At 44.8% G+C, this 25320-nt stretch overlaps 2 protein-coding genes across 6 annotated transcripts in view; one reads left to right on the forward strand and one right to left on the reverse strand.

Annotated features, from left to right (window-relative positions):
- PDCD6 (programmed cell death 6) overlaps window positions 1-12592 on the reverse strand; it is an 86339-nt gene extending 73747 nt beyond the window's left edge. Inside the window, exon 1 of one of the 3 annotated variants that reach the window (XM_083188381.1) lies at window positions 12376-12589. In XM_083188381.1, coding sequence (XP_083044507.1) covers window positions 12376-12388 — 13 coding nt within the window. In that variant the 5' untranslated portion in view covers window positions 12389-12589. Of the gene's footprint in view, window positions 1-12375 lie in introns of all 3 variants that reach the window. The other 2 variants (XM_083188378.1, XM_083188380.1) reach the window with 2 other exon arrangements.
- PIGM (phosphatidylinositol glycan anchor biosynthesis class M) overlaps window positions 12347-25320 on the forward strand; it is a 31505-nt gene continuing 18531 nt past the window's right edge. The window contains exons 1-3 of one of the 3 annotated variants that reach the window (XM_083188375.1): window positions 12347-12652; window positions 19456-19784; window positions 22215-22774. In XM_083188375.1, the coding sequence (XP_083044501.1) occupies window positions 19533-19784; window positions 22215-22774 (812 nt within the window). In that variant the 5' untranslated portion in view covers window positions 12347-12652; window positions 19456-19532. Of the gene's footprint in view, window positions 12653-12694; window positions 12735-18155; window positions 18227-19455; window positions 19785-22214; window positions 22775-25320 lie in introns of those variants that run through there. The other 2 variants (XM_083188376.1, XM_083188377.1) reach the window with 2 other exon arrangements.

Here is a 25320-nt window from a genome sequence, read left to right on the forward strand (position 1 = left end):
GGCCGCCAACTCCTCACCGCAGCAGACAGCAAGGTAAAGGCACGCTTGCCAGAGCCCCATCTTTAGTGTCCTGTGCTTCCCACATCTGATGCTCTGCCCGCTTCCAGCTGGAGGCAGCTTGAAATGACAGCATGGGCCACAATTGGCCCCCGGGCCTGACTTTGGACATGCCTGGTCTAATGTATGCTGGGTATATATGACAGCCACTCATTAATTATGCAAAATAATGTATTGACACTGGTGATCGCTCTATTTTTGTTATTCAGTGGCAGTTGATGTAGGCACTGACTCTGGTTCCGCGAAGCGGGGCATGGTCAGTGTCCTTAATCATGCCTAGGATGGTGCGCAGAAGGTGTTAATGTAAGCGGTGGCTGGCGCACACTGGGTTAACCACTGCTTTGCATTGATGACCGGCGGAAGTCGATACATTGCTATGGTGATGGACGCGTTGAACGGCTAATGCTGGATCTCACGTCACGTCACTTCCTGTGACGTCAGCGGCATGAGCTGTTGTCAGTTACCTTGGTGACTGATGACTGGCTGGCGGAAGCCGTGTCATACATCATTTCATGCTTGGAGATATGGGCAGCTCTACACCAAATTAAAATTTAGAAAGGAAGTGACGCGCCTGTACTGGCGGAAGGCAGACATGATGCACGGTTGTGGATGTTCAGTTAGTAGCGATCACAGTTGAGTGCGCTAATCTCTTTCATTTGTAATTGTGGCCCCTATATATACCCGGTCCAGTTGGTTAGTCAGTTATGCTGTAGAGCTGTAGAGCACGCTTGGTTATGACTCGGATTGCAGTATGAATACTTTGCCTGTATACCCCAGCCGATAAGTATATGGACCTGTTGACTTGTATCCACTGTCTACTGCAATATGGATACAGGAAAAAAAAAAAAAGGTATGATTGGAGAATGCGTAAATCAAACCACAGTGCTGCTACACCACAGATACACAGAGTAGAATTACACCTCGTAACTACTCAAAAGGGTAGACATATAGTAGAAGAAGCAGTGAATCTGGAAAGTAGCGCTCAGTGATTTACTATGTTCAAGATAAGGTAGTTAGCCTTATAATACAAAATGATACAAAACCAAATACTCCGCAATCACACTGGAATGGTTCTCAGATGATAAACCCAAACCTCCGTTTTCTCAATGAAGAGGTTATTAAGATGGATTTTCAACACGATCTCCCCTAATATACATACAGGGGAGACATAATAGAACAAGGCATAGTGCAGACCATAAAGGTAAAAAGATTTTTAATCTAAAAGTTGCACTTACAAAGTGTAGAAGATAAAATGGCACAATACAATGATTCCCAGGCAATACAGCAAGCAGGATGGTAGTGGGTCCTTCTCTGTTCTGGGTCCCTTGGTCCGGTACCAAGGGGGGCTCAGTCCAGGGTCCAGGGTCCTCTTTAGCTGCTGCGCTGACGTCTGGTCACCAGTGTCCAAAATGTCTCTAGCACACGCTTAACGCGTTTCGGAACGCAAGTTCCTTCCTCATACGCTTCTGAGGAAGGAACTTGCGTTCCGAAACGCGTTAAGCGTGTGCTAGAGACATTTTGGACACTGGTGACCAGACGTCAGCGCAGCAGCTAAAGAGGACCCTGGACCCTGGACTGAGCCCCCCTTGGTACCGGACCAAGGGACCCAGAACAGAGAAGGACCCACTACCATCCTGCTTGCTGTATTGCCTGGGAATCATTGTATTGTGCCATTTTATCTTCTACACTTTGTAAGTGCAACTTTTAGATTAAAAATCTTTTTACCTTTATGGTCTGCACTATGCCTTGTTCTATTATGTCTCCCCTGTATGTATATTAGGGGAGATCGTGTTGAAAATCCATCTTAATAACCTCTTCATTGAGAAAACGGAGGTTTGGGTTTATCATCTGAGAACCATTCCAGTGTGATTGCGGAGTATTTGGTTTTGTATCATTTTGTATTATAAGGCTAACTACCTTATCTTGAACATAGTAAATCACTGAGCGCTACTTTCCAGATTCACTGCTTCTTCTACTATACTGCAATATGGATGAAATTACTTTTCATATATATCTGCACACCAATCAAAAGTTCATCCTCTGGGTTCCACTACCACATAAAGCAGGCATGTCCAACCTGCGGCCCTCCAGCTGTTGTGAAACTAACACATCCCAGCATGCCTTGCAATAGTTTTAGCATTCCCTAATAGCAATACTATGGCAAGGCATGCTGGGATGTGTAGTTTCACAACAGCTGGAGGGCCGCAGGTTGGACATGCTTGACATAAAGGATTCAATAGTGTAGTAATTAGAGGTTGGCACAACTGTGTGTGTGTGTGTGTGTGTGTGTGTGTGTGTGTGTGTGTGTGTGTGTGTGTGTGTGTGTGTGTGTGTGATATATATATATATATAAAAAATAATTCATGGTGGGACACTCAAATATTCACCCATCCAGAGGGATACTTCAGATAGCAGTCGACGAGCCCGTTTCGGCTTTCCAAGCCTTCATCCTGGACTGACTCAGTCCAGGATGAAGGCTTGGAAAGCCGAAACGGGCTCGTCGACTGCTATCTGAAGTATCCCTCTGGATGGGTGAATATTTGAGTGTCAGTCCAGGATGAAGGCTTGGAAAGCCGAAACGGGCTCGTCGACTGCTATCTGAAGTATCCCTCTGGATGGGTGAATATTTGAGTGTCCCACAATGAATTATTTTTTTGCAAATCAGTCCTACTGTGCTATGAACTTTTTTGCTATGAGATCCATTGAGCAATAAATGGAATTAATCTACTTCAATTAAAAGGTGTGCTGCCAATCATATATCTGCAAGGATACATGCGTTCTATACTATTTCAATAAGGATTTTTGCACCCGCTCCATAGAAAGATTAATGAGTGCGGTCCATACAAGTTTATATATATATATATATATATTTGTCTGGGGTGTTGCTGTCTGATGTGGTGTTTGTAGCATAGGTTTGGTTTGCATATCAGTGCTGATATACATACCACACGGTTCTAGAAGCACTACATCGACACCCCAGGCAGGGAAGGGAAACAGCATGGGTTTTATATATATTTCTCCCGACTTCATCAAATACTAGACTTTGTGCAAATAACGGAGATGAATGTAGACTATCCAATACCAAGCTCTCACAAAATACATTATAACCAGACTATAAATAATACAAATTGTATTAACCGATGTAAAAACCAAGCGTAATGACATGGCACAGTATTACTATATATATATAGAAAGAACGATTGCCCGTTTATTACTCAATTTAATAATAGAGAAAATGAGATCAAGTCCATTTTGGAAAAGAATTGGCATTTACTAAAACTTGACCCAGTTTTGCGGGATTCACTCCCCCCTAGACCAATCACTGTGTTTAAAAGGGCTCGTACATTAAAAAACATGGTTTCTAAGAGCCAGCTACAAGAGATTGTGTCTAAACCCCCATCTTCCACCTTTTTAGACATTAAAGGATGTTTTTCTTGCAATAGTTGCAAAGTGTGTAAACACATTACCAAAGGTGCTGAATTACTTAACCCTAAACTTTCTAAAGTTAAAATGCATCAGTTTCTTAATTGTAATTCTACATACGTGGTGTATGTGCTTTCATGCACATGCGATCTACACTATGTAGGTAAAACTAAGCGTGCATTAAAAATTAGAGCCCTTGAACACCTGCGGAATATTAAAAATGGCCTCACTAATCACAGTGTCCCGAGGCATTTTAAGAATTTTCACAATAAAGACCCCAGTGGAGTATTAATAAGAGCAATTGAACACGTACCCCCCCGAAGAGAGGAGGAGATAGGGACAAACTCCTTTTGCGGCGAGAAACCCATTGGATTCTCACATTAAACACTATAGCGCCGCTGGGATTAAACGAAGGTTATGAGATAACCCCTTTTATTAACTAAATGAAATTATTGTGATCAGGTGTATGTCTCTCCTTGGATTCTTTCATTATAACTTCCCCTTTTTTATTCTTCCATGGTGAATGATTGCATGGCTATAGTTATATATGTTTTTATATCCATTTTTTATATGTATGTATTTTTTATGTATATATATGAATTTTCTATGTATTGGATACTATTTGTATATTTGTGTTTTTATAATTATGTGTTATATGTATATACGGATATATGTATATACGGATATATGTAATCGATGTGTATTTTTGAAGCACATTATTTTAATCTGTACGTTTTGCATTTCAAATAAGTGCTCGCACTATGTATATTATGTATTTCCATTGCGCAGAGCATAACTCTTGAAAGATTATGCATTGTCTGCCAATCGCTATTACGCTGTGTGAACTGCTAATAGACACACATATCCTTGTGTATCAAGAGAGGTCTGGTGACATCATCCGCCCCCTTGCCTCCTTATTGGTTGACACTTGCTATATAGTTATATCAGGTATTCACAGAGCCACGCCCTCTGACGAAGTCTCTGACGAAACGCGTTAGGGCGTGGCCTGTGATACCCGTGCCTCTGCTACCGTCCGTCCTGCCCGTGGATCCTGAGGTCAGACAGCGCAATCCAGCGTCTATGGTCTTTTCGGTCTAGGAGCCTGTGGACAGTACATCGGAGCGGTGTGCCCCTGGTATTTGATAAAATCTTGTGGTAACCAGCCCACAGTGTTTACATTATTGGTACGAGCACTTGCCTTTACCGGTTTTTAGAATTGTGTGATATATCCATTAAATATCATTTACATGCACCATGGAGCGCTCCTCTTCTGCTTCTATGTTTTAGAGATATATATATAGATATTTATATATATATAAAACAAGCTGAGTGACTCACCGAAACTACATAGAATCCCATTATGCATCAATTCCATTATGTAATGCCTACTCCTTCCAGGTGAGCTAAATATCGCCCATGGAGAGAGTTAAATGGAAAAATACTAGCCAGTACATGGGAAATGACAGAAAGTAAAAGTATTTTATGTAACTGGCACTACAGGAAAAAGTAAAGGAGGAGTTCGGAACAGACATACAGATGAACATTAAAAGGATAAATGAATATTATGATCAACACAATCATTTACTCACTGAGCTGTGCTGTTCCTTTCCTACAACATAACACTCTAATACCACTTTCAGACATTAAAGTCTAAAAGCCCAGCAATTACCCAACATTTCTAATGCAGGGTCATTTTGCCAGGAACAGCCTGACCCCCCCTTCACACAGAACAAATTACCGGGTTGAAAATTTCTACCAGGTAATTTGCTGAATGACACAGGTATTTCTTCTGTGTGAAAGGGACAACCTGGGTCGTAAATACCAGGTCCTTAACCCTGGTAAATTCCAGGGTCGGAGACCTGGGATTTGTGACCCAGGTTGACCCTTTCACACAGAAAAAGGACCAGTGTTATTCATAACTGGGTAGAACTGCTGTTAAAGTTCTATAACTTAATAAACAGTATAAGATAGTTTGTTATGGATGCAAACTGCATATATTAGCATAGCATACCTCTGGTGTGGTTATGCACACCTTAATACCTTTAAGAAATAGTAATTACAGTTGTTCACTCTAATGGTGTGTACACATAGTACTTTTTGCCTTCCGATGTTGACGATATAGTCAACATCGGATCAGAATCGGATGCAGATCGCAAGGGTTTTAACCCTTCAGATCCCGATCCGATTCCGATGCGCGTCCACGTATCGCAAGGCAGAAAGTCTTGATTGCCTTGACTATATAGTGCAGATCTGCACTATATAGTCAGACTTGTATGCAAATCGGATGTGCCTTCAGATTCAGATCGGATCGTGGATAGTATCTGAAGGCACATCTGACCGTGTGTACACACCATAACATCATATGTTTATATGTACAGTATGACTATTTACATTAAAGAGATACTTATACCAACAATCTATAGTATTTCAGCAGATAGATAGAACATAGATAAGAATTACAACCAACATATATTTACACTGGTCAACACTCTGTAAATAGTCTTATTTTTGAGTCTCTTTAGGGTAATTTGAGGGTGCTGATTCTGAACTATTAGTTTTTACAGATTGGCTCTATTTTTTTAGATAATTGGCTGGATGTACAATAAAGTACAGTAATACTTGTATTACATTCTGTACATGCAGAACATGGTTTCCTAGCATTCAGAAGTTACTACAAATCTCTTAAAATAAAACTCAATATACTCATAATGAATATCACTGGCCAAAAAAAATTATATAGTCAAGGATATTTCAATAAATTAAGGGTAATTTGATGGTACTGATTCCAAATATGCCATTAGTTTTCTCATATTGGCTCTAGTTTTTGAGATATTGCATATACCCTGAAATTGAACATTCCCCATAAACGCTTAAGACCTTCTTGTCTTAGCCAGGGACCGCCCCCCCATCCCCTCCCCCCCCCCCCCCCCCCCCCCCCCGTGGAGCACTTGAGCGCCTGGGGCCCACAGTGCCTATATAATATATTTATTTAATGAAGCAACATATAAACATGGTAAAAATTTGACATTTATTGCTTTACAAAACGCTGCTTGTATGATTTTCTTTTATGAGTGATCTTCACAGTCACACATTAAGACCCCAACAGTAGTCAGCCATCATATTCCCGTAGATGGGACATAAGGTACCTGTCCCATCTACCCTGGTGCCTTTCCTTCATACACTATAGTAGTCTAAATTAACTGCGAATCTGTCCAAGTGACTGAAGAAAGTGTACTTTTATGCTCATATTTGCACCTAAGTAACTAAAAGTTTCAGATTAAGTAAAGGTCCATACACACTGGGCGACTATGCCCAGCGTGTATGGACAGCGATGATGTTAATCATCGCTGCGGGGAAAGCCGCTCAGTGCATACACACTGAGCGGCTTTCCCTCTGCCGGGCGCCAACGGAGGGGGGAGGACGGCGTTGCATAGCGCAGAGCTATGCAAAGCTGTCCTCAACGCCGCGCATCTGCTAGTATAACCAGCGGATGACCGGCTTTCCCGGCGATGATGCGGGAGCGCGGGGCATACACACGGGGCGGCTTTGAGCTGAAAGCCGCTCAAACAGGCTCGCCCAGTGTGTATGGGCCTTAAGAACACAATGAAGATCAAAACACCTCTGCTAAGACAAGAAGGTCTAAAGCGTTTATGGGGAATGTTTAATTTCAGGGAATATGCAATCTCTCAAAAACTAGAGCCAATATGGGAAAACTGATGGCATATTTGGAATCAGTACCATCAAATTACCCTTAATTCATTCAAATATCCTTGACTATAGAAAAAAAAAAAAAATTGTTGGCCAGTGTTATTTATTAACTTTTTCTTATATAGCACACACATATTCCGCAGCGCTTTGCAGAGAATATTTGAACATTCACATCAGTCCCTGCCACAGTGGAGCTTACAATCCATATTCCCTACCACATGTACAAGCACTCAGACATTCCAGGGTTAATTTGTTGGAAGCCAATTAGCCTACCAATATATATTTGGGATGTGGGAGGAAACCGGAGTACACGGAGGAAACCCACGCAAGCACGGGGAGAATATACAAACTCTGCACGGTTAGGGCCATGGTGGGAATCAAACCCATGACCTCAGTGCTGTGAGGCAGTAATGCTAACCATTACACCATCCGTACTGCCCCATATATACATGCACTAGTAAGCTTTGAAAGCTAGTTGCTTTTGTGAGACAGAAAGAGATGTAATTTCACTCGCTGCCAATAGATGGCAGTGTTTCGGAGACACACAAGGGCAGATGTATTAACCCTGGAGAAGAGTTAACGCGAAAGGAGATAAAGCACCAGCCAATCATCCCCCAACTGTCAATTTATAACTTAATTCATTAGCTGGTGCTTTATCTCCTTTCACTTTAGCTATTCTCCAGGGTTAATACATATGCCCCTGTGTGCCCCATTGACAACTTATATTACATACATACGCTAGCACCTTCCTGGATCCAGGTTATGCGTTGTCAAGTAGAAGAGATCATAAAGTGTGTGATCAGATTCCTTTCTGATATCTGGTATTTATGTACTGTATAAAAACAGCAGACAATAGTACACAATGAAATCTCCTTTCATTGGTCTAAAAGACACACACCCTTCACAACATCAATGGACCATAGGCTGGCTTACATGCGAATGAGTGCTTTGTCCAATGCAACTTTAGGGTTCCGCTTTGCAATTGCTACATCTATATTTGTACATACATATCTACTTATACCTTGTAAACGCGCAGTGTGCGATTATTAATCTGTAATGACCGGGTTACTGCTGGTAAAATGCTGATTTATATGAGAACAAACATGGTGCAAACAAGTGGTCCTAATCCTGGCATATATTTATACTGAATAAATATGGGTACTGTGTGTATATACACATACACTAGTTAGCCAGCTTGAAGCAAAAGCTTCTGTGTTTGTGCATGTGTAATGCAGCCCACACACGCATCGATTTTAGAATGCGTTTTGTACTTTTAAAGTACAAAACGCATCGTGCGTACAATTATCGGGGTGTATTCGTGCGGCGTGTGCGACGCGATGCTGTGCTATGCGCGTTCCCGGGGGCCGATTTTAGATGTCCAAAAAAGTATGTGCAGCAGGTACTTTTTTGGACATTATCGCATAGCATCGGGCTCAGCATTATACAGGCATACGAGCCGATGCTATACGATGGTTTTTTTTGGGGGGGGGGGGGGGAAATAATTACATACAAATTGGTATCAACAACTTTATTGCAGGTTTAAAACATGTGAACTCGAACAAAATAAAGGTCAGAAAAAGCCAGTGAAAAAATGTGCTTAAATCGCACAGCATCGCATCGCAGACAGCAAAATAACCATCACATCGGCTCATGCTTAATTCTGGCAGAAAAATTGTAAAGAACCATTGTACAGCCAAAAACGCATAGCACTGAAATTTGTGCGTGTGTGGGCACCATGAGAAAGATATAGTTTCACGCTCTGCCAGCAGATGCCAGTGTTTCGGAGACTCACTGACAATTGATAGATAGAATGCAGTTATGTGTCTTTATGGCTTTTCCCAGTGATAACATACTGTATATCGTGATGCGTATGCTCAGCAAAATATATGCAAAGTATACTGTAGTACGCCATGCAAAGCACATGCATACATAAATTGCGTATGCGCGCAATTACTGAAAAATGACATAATGTTATTTACTTTTTTAAATACTATTTTGAACTTCACCCAGTAATTTAATTTTCTGTGTGAAGATGGTATTATGAAACCCTGATCTCTGCACCAATATACAATATGTGTACTCAAGAACTTTCTTGCAGACTGTAGTTCTTTATACATCCCGATATATTCCACTTATAATCACAGTGAGCAGTACAGTATGTATTAGCAGACAGATAATCTTTTATAGAACTAACAGGTAGGTTATTTTGTATTCATAAATTCTCTCCTAACAAAGTTCCAAGCCACTAAAGACTAACCGCAATGTCTAGCTATGACGAAACTATATTTAAACCATAATTCAATGTACTCTCATTTAGCCATGTTCTGTTCAAATGTGCATACACTTCGGTGGGAATGGTTATTACTTTCTTATTCTGGGAAAGACTGCATAAAACCACCATCTCTCAGATGTCACAAGGACATTTATTTTTATTTAACCATCTTGCCAGGTAACGGAATAGGCTTTTGCTGTATATTTCATTTTGGTACTTGTGTAGTTTCATGGGAGCAGTTACGTAGTCAGCGTAGTGTCCCTGTCAGAATCAGCGTAGTGTTCCTGCGGCAAGCGTAGTCAGCTTGTGTCTGCTACTGTGTGTACGTTCGCGCCTAACTGAAGCTTACACAGTTAGCGTAGTCAGTCAGTGTTGAGCAGTTAGCGTGGTCAGTCAGCGTTAAATTCTCAATACCGGGATTCCCGGGATCAGCATCCATAAGAGAAAAACGCCCCCGTTCCCCCACATTAGCTTACTTGGGGAGTGGGGGAGCAGGTGGAGGCAGTGGGTGGGTGTTGTGCCGGGCGGCAGAGGAGCTGCTCATGAAGTGGCGCTGGGAGTCGGCTAAGAGAGGGTTCCGAGGGCTGTAGTACAGCAGTACAGTCTGCACAGCGTGACCCAACACCTAGTCACTCTGCGTACAGATGACTGGCAGTAGGGATGCCGGTGGTCTTAGTTACAATGCTGGCATCTCAAGGAGTGAATCCAAAGAGGGGTCACACTGACTTCACACTCCAACCCTTACCCTAACTTTCTCATCCCCCCCCAGCCTAATGCTCCTGAGACCCACATGATTATGCTTGGGATGCCAGCAGTCAATCTCCTGCTTGTAGTTGGGATGCCAGCATCAAGTCGCGAGTACCAGCATTTTCCGACTTAAGTGTCCCGTGGTTTGCGTCACCGTAATTTTGTAGGATTCTGCTCAGGTCCCAGGATGGGTGCAAGCAGAAATCCACTAGTCTGAGCTAGTGCTGGGCTGATTAGAACAATTGAGGGAGCTCAAAAAGATCCAGCTAACCTCCAGCAGCTACAGGTAAAAAGTGGCCGGCTGGGAGAGGCAAGATAAGGCTGACAGGGCACAGGAACAGAGAGAAACTGACAAGGACCTGCTGAGTGAACACCTGAGCTAGGCAGTATCACCGTCGTTTAACCCCCAACCCCCCTCCTTTCAAAATTAAATTTCAGGTGGCCAAGCACGCGCACCACCTGGCATCCCCTGTAGCTATAGCAACTGCTGGGAAGCTGCAGGTAAATGCCAGGGAGCAGATTTGACATCGTCCAGCCGGGCGGAAGTGACACATCCAGGCGAGTGGAAGAGCTGTGGGGTAAGCTGGTGCCGCCGGATGGAAGTGTCGCATCCTCCCCACAACCCCGGACACCGGCACTCTGCTGCGGCGGTGCTGCATTGTCAGCGCAGCAGACAGTGGGCGAGATTCTTTAAACTAAAAATGGGGTAAAAACTCTGTATATTTTGGGATGCTCTAAACATCCCCCGCTGGGTTACCGCGACGGGGCGCCTATGGGACTTCTACCGTGACCCACTGGCACCGACCGACTCCCCTCACCTGTGTCCGGGCAGCACAAAGGTGTACTGCCCGGACCTGTGGCCTCCTCCTCCCTGCACTGTAAACCTCTTCCGGGTGCAGGGAGGAGGAGAGCCAGCCCCCCACAGCACCAGTGCCGGGTAAGGAAGGGAGGAGCCGCCAAAACCCGCTGACTCTCAGCGCAAAAGGACAACTCTTAACGCAAGAGCTGTCCTTTGCCATAATCATCGCATAGGTTAGTGCATATGCGATAATTATGTCGGTGATGGACGGCGGAGGGGGGCTGCGGATGTTAGAACATCCCACCCAGTAACATCAACATGATGATGATACTGTCAATTTCAAGTTTATCTATTGCTAATAGTATCCATACACGGAACGATCCTGCTTTGGGAAGCGAAAGAACGGGATCAAACCACAAAAAGTATGTGCTGCACATACTTTTTGAACTAGGTCGCACCACATCTAGTTCAAAACACACACAGCCACAGGTCACTAGCGACCCCTCTTCCCATGATCTGTACAGGCAATCTCAATGCGACTGCATATCACTCAACCGATATTCAGTTGTATAGTGTGTATGCAATATATCGTTATCCCATGGCATTGCCGATATCAATAACTATATCAGTGGGTGTCGGAATCACCCAGTGTGTGCTTTAATGTAATCAGAATGCAAATATTGCCATTTTGTCAATATTGACATGTTTCTGTCATTATTAATGTCACTGCATCTCTACTGGGAAGTCTACGGATGTTCTACCCATACATACAGACACACACACAACACCATCTTGTTGGGACTGGAAATTTTTGGACTGAGAAAAAAATCACAAGGATCTGGGGAGAACTTTGAGAAGTAAAAATGCCGTCATTTCAGCTCATTGTGCTGTGGGGACAGAGGTAGCTGTAGCTATAGCAGTGGTGGGACATGTCCTGCCATTAGCCAAGCATTATGTGTTCAATTTGGGTGACTGCATAGAGTGCCTTAATATAAATGGTTTGGTTTCAGTCGGATAACATCTTACGCCCCAAGTGATTAGGAAACATTCTGTGACTCATCCCCGTAGTTATTTACCGAATAGCACGCAAGTTTCTTTTGCATGGATATTGCAGAATGGTGACGATGTTGGGTTGGACCTGGGTATGGTATGTACATATGTAAGTGATACCCTACCACCCGTGCAGACAATGCTGCATTGCCTCCGCATACATACCCTCCCGCACTAATGACGCAAGCTGGTACTACAGGGACATGTAGGCTGTCACTCCGATAAAGGCGTAGAACACAGGGCCCGCATAGAGTTAATTAAAGGGACAGCACAGGGTATAAAGGCTGTAGCTGAGCATATCCCGGCACAGGGCTCTTACCTGCGGAAGACATTAATGAGGAAGGACTGGTCGACGAAGTTAGGCGGGCGCTGCTGGTACTGGTTATAGGCCATGGTGATAATAACTGTGTGCCTGTGAGCCGGCTGCAGCGGGCGCTGTGTGGCCACTCGTTGTGGCGCCTCCTCCTCCTATACCCGACCCGGCTGTAGCTGCCTGTCAGCCCGGAAGGTGTTGCCGCCCGGCGCCACTCCCCCCACTGCCTCCAGCTCCTCCTCCTGTGCTGCTGCCCGGGCCCCCAGTGCCCCCACTCTGTAATGTAAGTCGTGTGTCATGTCTGCGTGTGTGTCCTGCTGTGAGCGGGAAGTTCGTCCTTTGGTCCAGGCTTTGCATGTAGCCAGGTAGTTATTATGTGATGCCCACAGTGCAGGGGGAACACATGCATATAGGGGCGATCAGTAGTGGCAGCCATCGGTGTATGGTCCGGGCATGTAGCAAAAACCGGACGGTCCGGACCACAGGGGGAGGCTGTAATCTCCCCTTCCCCATGTCCCTGATAATAGCTATCACAGGGACACCCCCGACAAGACACCCCCCGAACAGGACACCCCCCGTACCGGACCCCATAAGCTCCGGACTGCAGATTTTGATGTCCTGTCCGGCGGTCCGGAGTCTAGTCCGGTCCGGTTTTCACATAGTCCCCCTTACACATTATATAAAACATCGTTTTGCTATTCCATCGATGGAGGAAAACCATCTGGTACTCCCCCATCGATGGCAAAAGTATTCAACATCGGCCATGAACCATCGATTATTCCGAATCATCGATGGTCGATGGCCATCCCTATACAGGGGGTACAGTATAGAATTAAGTTTAGGCTGGTGGGGGTGTATAAAGATAGGCTTTTAATGGTACTCAGAGTGCCAGAGGTTAGGGCGGGCTCAATAGGGCCAGGCAGCAGAAGTGTCCTCAAGGGTGTAGAGAGCTACATCCACATCCTCGCAGACCGCTTCCTCAGCTGTATGCGGTCCACTGTTGATAATAGGGATGGCCATCGACTATCGATGATTCAAAATCATCGATGGTTTATGGCCGATGTCAAATACTTTTGCCATTGATGGGGGAGAACCAGATGGTTTCCCTACACATCGATGGCACAGCAAAACCAATTGCTTTTTTTTTTTTATTAAAGTGTTGGGACATGGAGCATAGCTCCTCCCCCTGACACCCGTGCAGCCTTGCACACGTGTTTTGATTGGCCCACAGGCCAATCACGCAAACATAATAGAGGACCATCGATATATAAAACTATCAATGGTCACCCATTGAATAGTTTTACACTATCGATGGCCAGTTGCACTTTTGCCATCGATGGCAATCATCGATGGCAAAGGCACCGATGGCCATCCCTACAGTTGATAAAGGAGCCAGGACACTGATCAGCTTCAGTGTTTCTATCCAGACTTCCTCCCTCTCAAAACGCTCTCTCACTAGCTTCACTCGCTGCCCGCCCACATGCCTGTGTCTCCCGCTGCGCGTCCGCCTGCATAGTAGTGCCCAGTGCACTGCCCACCCACCTGCTAGTGTCTCCTGCAGTCCCGCTGCGCGCCCACTTGCTAGCGCGGTGTTTAGTGTGGGGAAACTTGCTGGTCAGCTGGGATCCGAAAGCAGGGACATGTGTGAAGGCAACACACCAACCTGCAGCAAGGGGGTTGAGGGGGGGAGGGGGTCGCGGCGGGTGGCGACTCTCCTCTTCTCTCCTTGCTCCAACAGCCCCGGACTGCCTGAGTCTGACTCCTCATGATCAGCGGAGGTGTTGGTGACTGTGCAAGCAGGCTGACAGGATGCCTGCTGTGAATAATGCAACAGGAAGTGTACACTCTCGCCCCCTGAGTCCCCTCCCATCTATCACACTGAGCACTGCAGTGGCCAGCATCAGCCCGGCTCCTGCGCCCCAGTGGCGCCGGCTCTCCCCCGCCATCGATGGGGCTGCGGAGCCTTAGTTACGCCACTGTGTGTAATGACATCGCTATGTTTACGGTTCCAGACAGCCAATTTATACTGACAGACAGAGCCGAATTTCCCATTAGGCACGTGAGGCACCGGCCTAGGGGCGGCACATGTTTGGGGGCGGCACTTGGATGCCTGTGATAGTACTGTCAGCCCAAAATGTACCAATAACTGCAAAATATCCACTGTACTGTACTATATTCCATCTTAAATAGAGTGTAAATATATAGGACATGCAGATACTGCCCCTATAAACTGTCCTACTTAGTAAACATTATTGTTGTGCCTAGGGGCGCCCTCCTCCCTAAATCCGCCCCTGCTGACAGACAGACGCGTGTGGTTACATAGGACGAACAACGTACATGATCGTCATTCAATAGTAAAATGACAAGTAGACGCAGCGATATGGTTCCCTTTGCCGCAGGCATTACCGAGTCCGAGTATTTACTATCAATTGAGAGTGTCATACACTTGTGTGACACAATAGCTCAGCGCTAACAGCTATAGGAATGTCACGGTGTGGTCACTGGTCACCATCAATGGCAATATAGGAAGTGGTCATCGATGGTTGGTTACCAACTGTAAATTGGATATCCATCAATAGTTTTACCAACCAATGGTCATCCATGTTTTCTGACTGACTGGACAGTAGGCCAATCAGAATCTGGGGGTGGGCTATGCTCTGTGTCAGCATTTGTAAAAAAAATAATAATAATAATCAGTAATTATGCTGTGCCATCGATGTAAGGAAACCATCCGACTCTTGGGAAAAGTATTAGACATTGGCCATAAAGCTGAATGATACTGAATCATCGGTGGTCAGTGTCCTCCCGGGTCCTCCCCTAAAATAGGCTGCCAGCAAAAGTATTCATACCTCCAAAGATGAGCCTCTCGAGGAGGGACGCAATGTTCTCTCTTAGGGGCTCATTTAATATTTGCAGCTAAATCATTTCGGGGGTTAGTCTTAAATATTAAGTATCCCCTGAATGTAGGACGGAAACACCACAGCAGGAATCTCCAATTCCTCCTTCTCCACCAGCAGCTGCATCGCCCATAGGTTTCTATGTGGGATGTAATGCTGCCCGATGTATCAATATGATGCCGCATCGGATCAGGTTCTTGGGCTACCGCCATTCTGAGATGGCGGTAGCTCATGGGCTACAGACTGCACTGCCGGTGGCTCAGCAGGGGGAGGGGGGGGGGTGCAGTGCTAGCCGCTCAGGATGAAAGCTAAGGATGATAAAAGTAAAATAAAAATGACGGTCAGACCCGGGCCCCAAGATTACTAATGGCGACCATGACCTTAGGGAGTGGATACATTTTGACCTGGAAATCTGAAGAGCATTACGCATAGGTAGCCAACTATCCAATTATACTCCTTTCACACTGACAAATATTTCCCGGGTTATTGCACATTAACGTGCAACAACCTCAGAAAGTGGTCAGTGTGAAAGGGTCCTTAAAGATTACCCCGGGTCCAACGTTCTAGGATTTTAACCCGGGTCTTGACCATGGTTGGACCCAGAATACACCCGGGTCTAGAGGTGACCTGGGTCCCATTCACTACACTATAAAGGCACCGCCGGAAGATGCTAACTTCTCCCAGTGCCGCCCCCGCCTCCCGATTACGCAAACTGCTTGGATTTATGCCAGTTGGGCGGCTAGTGTGAAAGCGCCTGCAAGCCAGGTCGCACCCAGGATTTTGTACCCAGCTTGCAAGCACTTTCTAGTGTGAAAGGGGTATTACTAGCAAGCCCGCTCGAAGCAAAAGCTTTGAAAACTAGTCTGCTAACTTCTGTGATTGTGCATGAGTGAAAAAGTCATTTCCTTCTCTGCCAGCAGATGGCAGTGTTTCGGAGACTCATGGACACTAGACATATGGGTGTGGTATGTGCCTCCTCTGTCATTATCCCGACTGCCAGTGCTCCGACGGGGGCGAGCGTAAAGACAGGGGGGCGAGCGTAAAGACAGGGGGGTGAGCGCTACACTCACCACGCTGCTGGCCCCCACAAGGGAGAAAAGCCTCTGTGAGCTGGGATCCCCCCCTGTTGGAGCACCGGCAGTCGGGATACTGACTGTCAAGATTATTATTATAATTTTGGTACTTGTGTATTATCACGTCGCCCCCGATTTCTATCACAGGGCATTGTACAACCACAAAATCGCATGCGACGCGATTGTACCCGATTTTTTATTGTACAGGCACCCAGATAGTAGTAGTAGTAGTAGTAGTAGTACGTTTATTTATAAGGCGCCACAAAGTGTCCGCAGCGCCGTACATAGCAAACAAAAAAAAAAATTACAAGGTAACGTACAGGGTGTGTAGAAAGATACAGTATAAATAGGGGTATAGCTGGTAGAACTAAAATCAGCATCAGTTCAGAAGTAGGTGTCAAAATAGTCAAGGAGACCGAAGATGAAGTAGAGGAAGGGAAGAACAGGACAGGAGCACAGGTGAGGTAATGAGGTAGGGTGAGTACGTGAGGAAGGAGGGCCCTGCTCATAAGAGTTAACATACTAAAAATAGGTGGGTGGACGAACGAAATACAATAGGATAAGTAGGAACGGAGGGGAACGGAGGCAGGATAGGAGGATCAAAAGAGGTTAGGAGGAGGGATAGGCTAGTCGAAAAAAGTGGGTTTTGAGGGAGCGCTTGAAGGAGGTAAGGGAATCAGATAGCCTGATGGGTGGCGGGAGGTTGTTCCAGTGCAGGGGGGCAGCGCGAGAGAAATCTTGGACACGGGAGTGGGAGGAGATGCCTGATTCCTATGTTAAATGCCCCCCCAGACCCGATTTTAGATTGTACACCCACCCTGATGGGTAATGACTATGTTAAATGCCCCCCCCCCCATTGTTAACGCCACCCCAATATCAATGCCAACCCGAAGCGTGGGGAGCGCAGCGAGCCCGCGAGGGGTGGCGGTACGCGTCCTCCGACCTTTTCATACCCCCACTATCCACGTCGGCGTGGAGTTGATTTTATATAGTGTGGTGAGCGCAGCGAGCCACCGAGCCCGAAACGTGGCGAGCTCAGCGAGGGGACGCGTAATACTTGTGAAGTAATTCGCGTCCCCTCGCGGGGCTCGCCGCGATTCGGGCTCGGTGGCGCGCTGCACTCGCCACACTATATAAAATCAAGTCCACGCCAACGTGGATAGTGGGGGTATGAAAAAGGTCAGAGGACGTGTACCCCCGCCACTCGCGGGCTCACTGCGCTCGCCACAGTTCGGGTTGGCGTTGATAGTGGGGTGGTGTTAACAATGGGGGGGCATTTAACATAGTCATTACCCATCAGGGTGGGGATAGAATTAAAAATTGGGTCTTGGTGGGCATTTAACATGGAAATCGCATCGCATGCCTGCAATATTAAAATTGTACACTCATCCCGGGGAAAGCCTCAAATCGGTCCCATCGCATACCTTAATTAGTGGTACGCGATGGGCGCCGCCATAATACACAAGTACCATAATTTTATTTATAAGGCGCCACAAGTGTTTTGCAGCGCCGTACAAAGAAACAATACAGGGAGACAAAACTTGGCACAACATTGAATAAATAACAAAAATAGAGTACAAATAAAGAGCACCACAGTTCAATACACATTACAGCTTAAATATAAGTAGTGAGGACTCAATCAACATACGACTAGAGGCTTGAGGCCAATGATGGAGATGAGTATGCAGACGAAGATGGTCACTGAGTGTTTGAGTATACGAGAGCTGTGAGTGAAATGTGAAGAGAAGTGGGCTTTGACAACAGGAGGGAAGACAGATTACAAGAGGTGCAAGCAAGTGGGTGGTGGCTAGATAGCAGGATGTAAACAGGCAAGGGGTCGGAGAACAAGCTAGTTTATGCAGTGGAAGGGTACGCTTTGATGAATAGGTGAGTTTTCAGTGCCCGTTTCAAGCTTCGCAAGGTCGGGGAGAGTCTTATGGAGCGAGGGAGTGCGTTCCACTGAAGGGGTGCAGCACGGGCAAAGTCCTGTACTCTAGCATGGGAAGCAGTGATCAGAGTGGAGGAGAGACGACAACTGTCGGAGACTAGTTGCAGTTTCATGTAATAATTAGCACTTGTGGCAAGTATGTCTGTGTCACAGCCACATTTAATGTGGCTACACCGGTAGCTTCAGTTGCCTGGCCTTTGAGACTTTATGCAAATGGTTTTGAATGAGAAGGTCTTGAGAAATTATGTGCAGAGGTAGGATGCAAAAAGATAGAATATCTGTGTGTAGCCTCTTTTGATGTGCTAGATTTTTCTGCAAAATCCATGACTTCAGGTGTGATGACCAGGTGGTTGCAATCATGATGTCTGATTCAGCTTTGGTAGCAAAGCAAAAAGCACACAAATGAGAGGCCCATGAGGTGGTCTGTTGGGCATTGGAGCAGCATGTGCAAAGGTTTGAGGGGCATAGAAGGGCAGGTTCCCTCTCTCCCAAAAGTTGCTACTCCACCCCAGCTGTTATGCTACTGTCTGGGTACTGATTCTGCTCATTACCAGTTCCACCCCTGCCAGTCAGCAATAGCAGTGCAGGTGTCTGCTGCCCACATTGCCCTAGAAGAGGCTTCAAAGTATGCTCTTTGTTGCATGTTCCATCTGTGCTGTTGCAGCTTCCACATGAAGGCTTGGAAGGAGCACACAGCAGGCAATGCGCAACAGTTGACGTCATTGGGAGAGTTTTTTCAAATCCCTCTCTGGGGATTTCTGCTGAAAGGCTTCTATAGGCAACGCAATCTGTAGATATCGTTACCGATTGGGCACAAGCTCCGGAAAAGTTTTCCTGATACATATGCGCACATTACAGCTTCAAAGAATTTTATGAGGATTGCAGTGCCGGTAATCCACAGCAGATATTTCTGATATCTGATACAGACCACTTTAATACATATGGGGATTAAAAATGGCCATCATTGGGCAAATGATCACAGTATTGGTAATTACCTTTTTCAAGATACGGTACCTGCACCAAACAGAATTGTTTATGTAACTAGTAATATTTTGCTATGATGTTCCTATAAAATGTACATTCAAGGCTCATTGAAAAACAATGTAGCTACAGTATGCTGGTGCGTTACAATTTGACATGTTCATATATTTTGTTTTCTTTTAAATAGATCTTTATGGATGGATTTATAAATGAACCAAAATGACTAACTGAAAATGGTCAAAGCCTGTTCATGCAATGTAATGCATGTCCCGTGGAGTGTACGTCTTTTGCATATGGCATAAGAAAGAAATATACAGCATGAGGATGGAGAAGATTGAAGCATTTTGGAAGAGGCTTCAGGCATTTTTATTAAAGCATCATTATATGTTTCTATTTGCATTTTTTGCAAGGATAACGCTTTTACTTTTTGGAGTCTACCAAGACCACACAATGTTGGTGAAATACACAGATATTGATTACCATGTTTTTACTGATGCTGCTGAATATATCACACAGGTAATTACATACTTCAGCATCATATTCTAATCTCTCGGGACTAAGCTAACAATCACTTCTGAAGTGTTCTTAAACGTAGTTGAAAATGTATTATTTTACCCTCTTTTTTGTACCATGGGCCTTATTCTAGTTCACTCTTTCTGACAAAATCCTTCTTAGATGGACAAAACCATGTGCACTGCAGGGGGGAAGATGTTACCTGTGCAGAGAAAATTAGATTTGGGTGAGTTATTTTGTTTCTGTGCAGGATAAATACTGACTGCTTTATTTTTACACTGCAGTATAGATCTCACTTTGAAGTAACGCCCCACCCCAATCTAATTCTCTGCACAAGTTACATCTGCCCCACCTGCAGTGCACATGGTTTTGTCCATCTAAGAAGAAATTTGTCAGAGTGAACTAGAATAACCCCCCATGTCTCTACAATGAAATCTTTGCATTTTTGTATTGATTATCAAAGTATGTCAATATATTTGTACCTCTTAATGTTTTTGTAGTATTGTGGTCTACTTAATACTGTATTCCAAAAAGGAATAGGAGACTGCGCTGTTTCAATAAAATAACCTCTCCCTTGCCATGGATGAGTTCAAATTATCAGAAACAATGGAGACTGTTTGTATTTAAAAGCAAATAATTTGCAATTTATTATATAAACATTAAATATAGACAATATATCTAAATAGGCAGCCACCTAGAGCAATATATGTACTAGTACATTGTATCAATATGTGTACACAAAACACATTAGAAAAAATACATAAAAATATATAGAAAAATATTGTAAACACTTTGAATAATGGATAGTGAAAATGAACCACGTGACTTCCAGCAGATATTTGTATACTCTGTATTGGATGTTTTATAATTTCAAGAGAGCTGGTTTTAGCCCGTTAATTGCAGATGGGAGTCAAATGGCCACAAATAACAGAGGAATAGTTCCCCCACCAAAGGAAAGTAACTTTTTTATGGGTTTGTATGTAATTGCGTGCATTTAGCACGTGAATCTCACCCTTGGCGATCCGATGGTGGTGATATGAGGAGTGTCCCGCTAGGAGGAGAGGGGTAATGGCAGCGTGTTGGTTCGTGCGGTGGAAGTGGCAAGCGGGTCTCCCACACCCGCTGCTGGTGGACAGGCGCTGATGGCGAAGTGCTGTATCTCTACCTCCCGGCGTTCTCCGAATTGGTGTGGCTTGTGCTGCGGCTTTGGGTCAGCGTGAAAAGCTGGAAGTGGCGTGGGTGTTGCGGCCCACGGCAAACAAAAAATATTATTTGAAAAAGCCCCCCAGTCGGGCGAAACGCGTTAGAATTTTGGACCCAGTTACCTGTTTGGAAGTGTCAACACAGCCTGAGTCAACCTACATCTTCTGTGGATACAATCTACTCAGGCCGCGACACCCACGTCACTTCCAGCTTTTCACTCTGACCCAAAACCTGCAGCACAAGCCACATCAATTTCGGAGAACGCCGATACTGCAATACTAAGGGAAATATTCTGTTAGAAATAAGCACAAAGTATATGCGTTTCAAAGCATGGAGACAAAAGATAGGGAGCACTGGTGGCATGGTTAGGGGGAGAACAGGAGGAAGAGGGCCCTGCCAATGAGTGCATAAATAGTAAGGGAATCATGCAGACGTGCCAGAGAGGGCTCCGTCTCTGGGCCTTGCTGGTAGGGGGTGGTGAGTAATGTGAAAAACCAATGGCATAAACACTAGTATCCCTTCAGTAGTACTTCACAAAATATGCAGCTGGTAAGAAGTATTGTTAGTGAATCAGACCTTATCTAGTATGTCAGTATTTAGTCAATATGTGACAAAATATATAGATCTATACTTAGACATTAGTTTAAGAAAAGGTGGTACTGTAACCTCTTATACGGCCTACACACATGCCGATATTAAGGCATTTTCTAAGCGATTTTGCTTAGTTTGGCAAAGTCGCTTAGCAAATGCCCTCACATCGGTGTATGTGTGGGGGCTGTATCGGCATCCGTGCGCGTCCCTGCGCGTCTTTATCGCTGGCCGAGATTGATGGACAGTATCCATCAATCTCGGCATCGGCAGTGTTCTCCCACCGGAGAACACTGGCGCTGTCTGCTCGCTTAGCACACAGAGCTGACAGCTCGCTCTGTGTGTGGGCTGTCAGCTCTGTGTGCTAGGCGATAGCTGCGCAGCACAGCCCGACCTAGCATAGCTAGGTAGCCCTGCACACATCGGCATGTGTGTAGGGCCCATAAGTGCTTCTCAAGTCTTGTCCTTTCTTAACCCAACTTATACCTATATTCAGATTTGTTTTTTTTTACTCTTTCAAATACAATATTAACTAATGACTATAAGTGATTACTAAATGTATTTGCAGATACTTAGTAGAATGTTTTTTTTATTTTTTAAATGGAGGTTTGAGCTTGATAAAAAATGATTTTGTTATTTCAGGGATTTTCTCCTTATCGGAGAGCAACCTATCGTTATACACCATTGCTTGCCTGGATTCTAATACCAAACATCTACCTCAGTGAACTCTTTGGGAAGTTATTGTTTGTGGGCTGTGATCTAATTGCGGCATCCCTTATCCATAGAACTCTCCTCTTCCAAGGTCTGCATAGTCACTCTGCTAGCAAGTACACTGCTTTCTGGCTCTTTAACCCATTGCCTATGACTGTGTCCAGTCGGGGGAATGCAGAATCTGTCATGGCTGTCCTTGTTTTATTAACATTGTATTACATGAAGAAGCATCAACTTACGAAAGCTGCATTCATCTATGGTCTCTCTGTGCACATGAAAATTTATCCAGTGACTTACCTTCTGCCCATTGCAATGTCTTTACAAACACACAGAACCAAGGAGATAAAAACACAGAAAGGTGGTTTCTCCATTCTTATGTACTTTAAAAGTTCCTGGGGACTGGTCCTGGGGCTCCTCAATTGCGATGTTCTACTCTTTGGAGTTGTATCCAGTCTCACTTTTTTCACATTAAATGTTGTCTTTTATTATAGGTAAGTTTGAGATGGATATTACAGAATTTGGTTTAAAGGTAAAACAAAATGAAAAGAAGCATGTCTTCCTAGCAGAAAAGATCCATTAGATTGAAGAACCTTCAATTCCTGCTAAATATAGCCTATCATTTACGTATTACAGCAGAAATCATTACTATGATATCATACCCTCCAACATGGCCCATTCTATTAGGTACAAAATGCTCTGTTTCAGGACTTCCTTATCAGTGGCATTTTGTCACAATCCGCCCACCCGCGGGCGTCGCGGCTACTGGGGGTCCGGCCGGGGGATCTGACAGGCAGCGGGGGTCAGGGGCTCTCCAGGGGTCCGGCGGTGCCCGCGCTGCGGGGACAGCTCCGGCGGCTGGGCGCTGCCATCTTGGTGACGTCAGCTGATGACAGGGGGCGAGTCTCAGCCTAACCTATCCCTGTGCTGCTGTGTTCATAAATCCCAGCAGGTGCTGAGTGCCTGGGCTGGTGCAACTTCTAAGTTGCATGCACTCAGCTCTGAGCTATTATCAGAAGCTGTTAAAGCACTCCAGTATTCTGGTTCAAACCTTGGTTGTTCCTGCCTATCCAGTGTTCCTGTTCTCAAGCCCGGTTCCTGTATACTCCGTCACCCTTTGTCCTGTCTACCCTGAAGCCAGTTAGGCTATCTTCAGTTCCGTTACTTCCAGTTCAAGTTATCCTCGCCAAGTCAGCATCCTGAGTTATCCTGCCGTTTCTGTTATGAAAGCCAAGACGGCCTTTTGAGTTCCAGGTTGCTCCCGAAGTTATCCGCCCAGGTGGCCATTTCTGTTCTCCCTTCTTCTGCCGCCAGTTCCAGTGTCTCGACCTACATCCAGTTGCGCACGTCCTCCTGTGAGTGCTTCTGGCGAAGGGCTGCGACCTGCTGTCCGGACGCAGCAAAGTCCAAACTCCCTTGCGGGGGTCCCAGGCAAAGACCGCCGGCAGTTAGACTCCGCACCTTCGCCAAGGAGTTCAGCCAAGACTCACGGTCGGAGTTTTTGCGTAGGTCTTACATCCTTCCAGCCAAGCTACAAGCACCCCCTGTGCATTCCGTACTGGAACCGCAGCCTGAGACGGATCCTCAAACACCCGCTGTGACACAGCGGCGGGGGCTGTAGCACAGTCCAATATTCAAAAAGGGGAGCCGCCCACACCTAATGCCACTCCAAACATCACTGTCCTGGACTCACTGGCAGTTGATGTGACCCCCCTCTTTGAATTTTGGACTGTTCTGGAGTCCAACCTCTGTAACTGCCACTGGCAGGGAAGTCCAGGAACAGAGCATTTTGAACCTAATGGAATCAGTCATGTTGGAGGGTATGTGATATTATTTGCTGATAATTAGTGGCCATACCTATAGAGAGAAACTAATCTATTGAATAGAGAAGGTTGCATTACTAGCATATAATATTTCGATCAAGTACTTTTAATGTATATAAAGACAAATACAATGAGGAACTTATGAAAATTGTTACTCCGATAACTGGAAAAAGTGGTTTTGCCAATAGCAACCAATCAGATTATATTGTAACATATACTACAAAATGATAACATTTCATTAGTATGGGTGGCACTTACAAATGAGGCCCCCTCACCAATGTTACTACAGTACTTGCTGGTTCTTACATTTTACAGAAACTTCTGAAATGAGCTGCAGCTAAATAAGAAACTCTTCATTAGATAATATTTTGTAGATGCATATATATATATATATACTGTAACGCCTAAGATATAGTCAACTACATCCACATATTATTTTGATAAAACATATTTCAATTACCTAAATAAGAAGGGTAGTTGAGTCCCAATTATGTGATAAACTTCAATAATTCGCATATCCATGAGGTTATGTACACAAAAATGTTCATTAACCTCAAATAAAAAATGCAGCAACAGAAACTGGGAGTCACCGGTGGTATATTTAAATGTTATTTTTACCTTTACTGCAGCAATGTACAAAAGTGTGAACTATATTAAAGCCGTTCACTTTAACCCCATTACCTTTTTACACTTTTGGAATGCTGCTGGGTGCAAATGTTTTACTTTACAGTTAGATGCACATGGTAATCTGTATTAACTGAATATGTATTTTGGACTCAGCCATGATGAGCTGAAAAGACTGACATTCAAGGCTACATGGTGATTTCAGGACTTTTCCCCCATACCTAATGTGGGTATCATTAGCCAGATTTATCCAACATCTGCCCGGATAAACCTTTCCCAATTGAATTGCTTGTCAAACTAATAACAGCAGCTGACTGAATTTTGCCCCAATCTGCTATATGCTATTTTGTTTTTTTAGGATCCTGATTATGTTTGGTACTCTTTACCACGATTTTGATTGTGGGCATCGTTAGTAAAAAAAAAAAATCGCGTCGATCGCATGCGACGAAAAAATCGCATGCGATGCAACCGACGCGATGTTCGCGATTTCCCATAGGGAACAATGTTAAATGTCCCAATTGACCCGATTTTTCTGTTCAATGTCTCAACTGACCCGATTTTCCATAGGAAACAATGTTAAATGGCCCACAGAG

Source organism: Crinia signifera, chromosome 5, assembly GCF_055691185.1.
Source record: "Crinia signifera chromosome 5, ASM5569118v1, whole genome shotgun sequence".
NCBI lineage: Eukaryota > Metazoa > Chordata > Amphibia > Anura > Myobatrachidae > Crinia > Crinia signifera.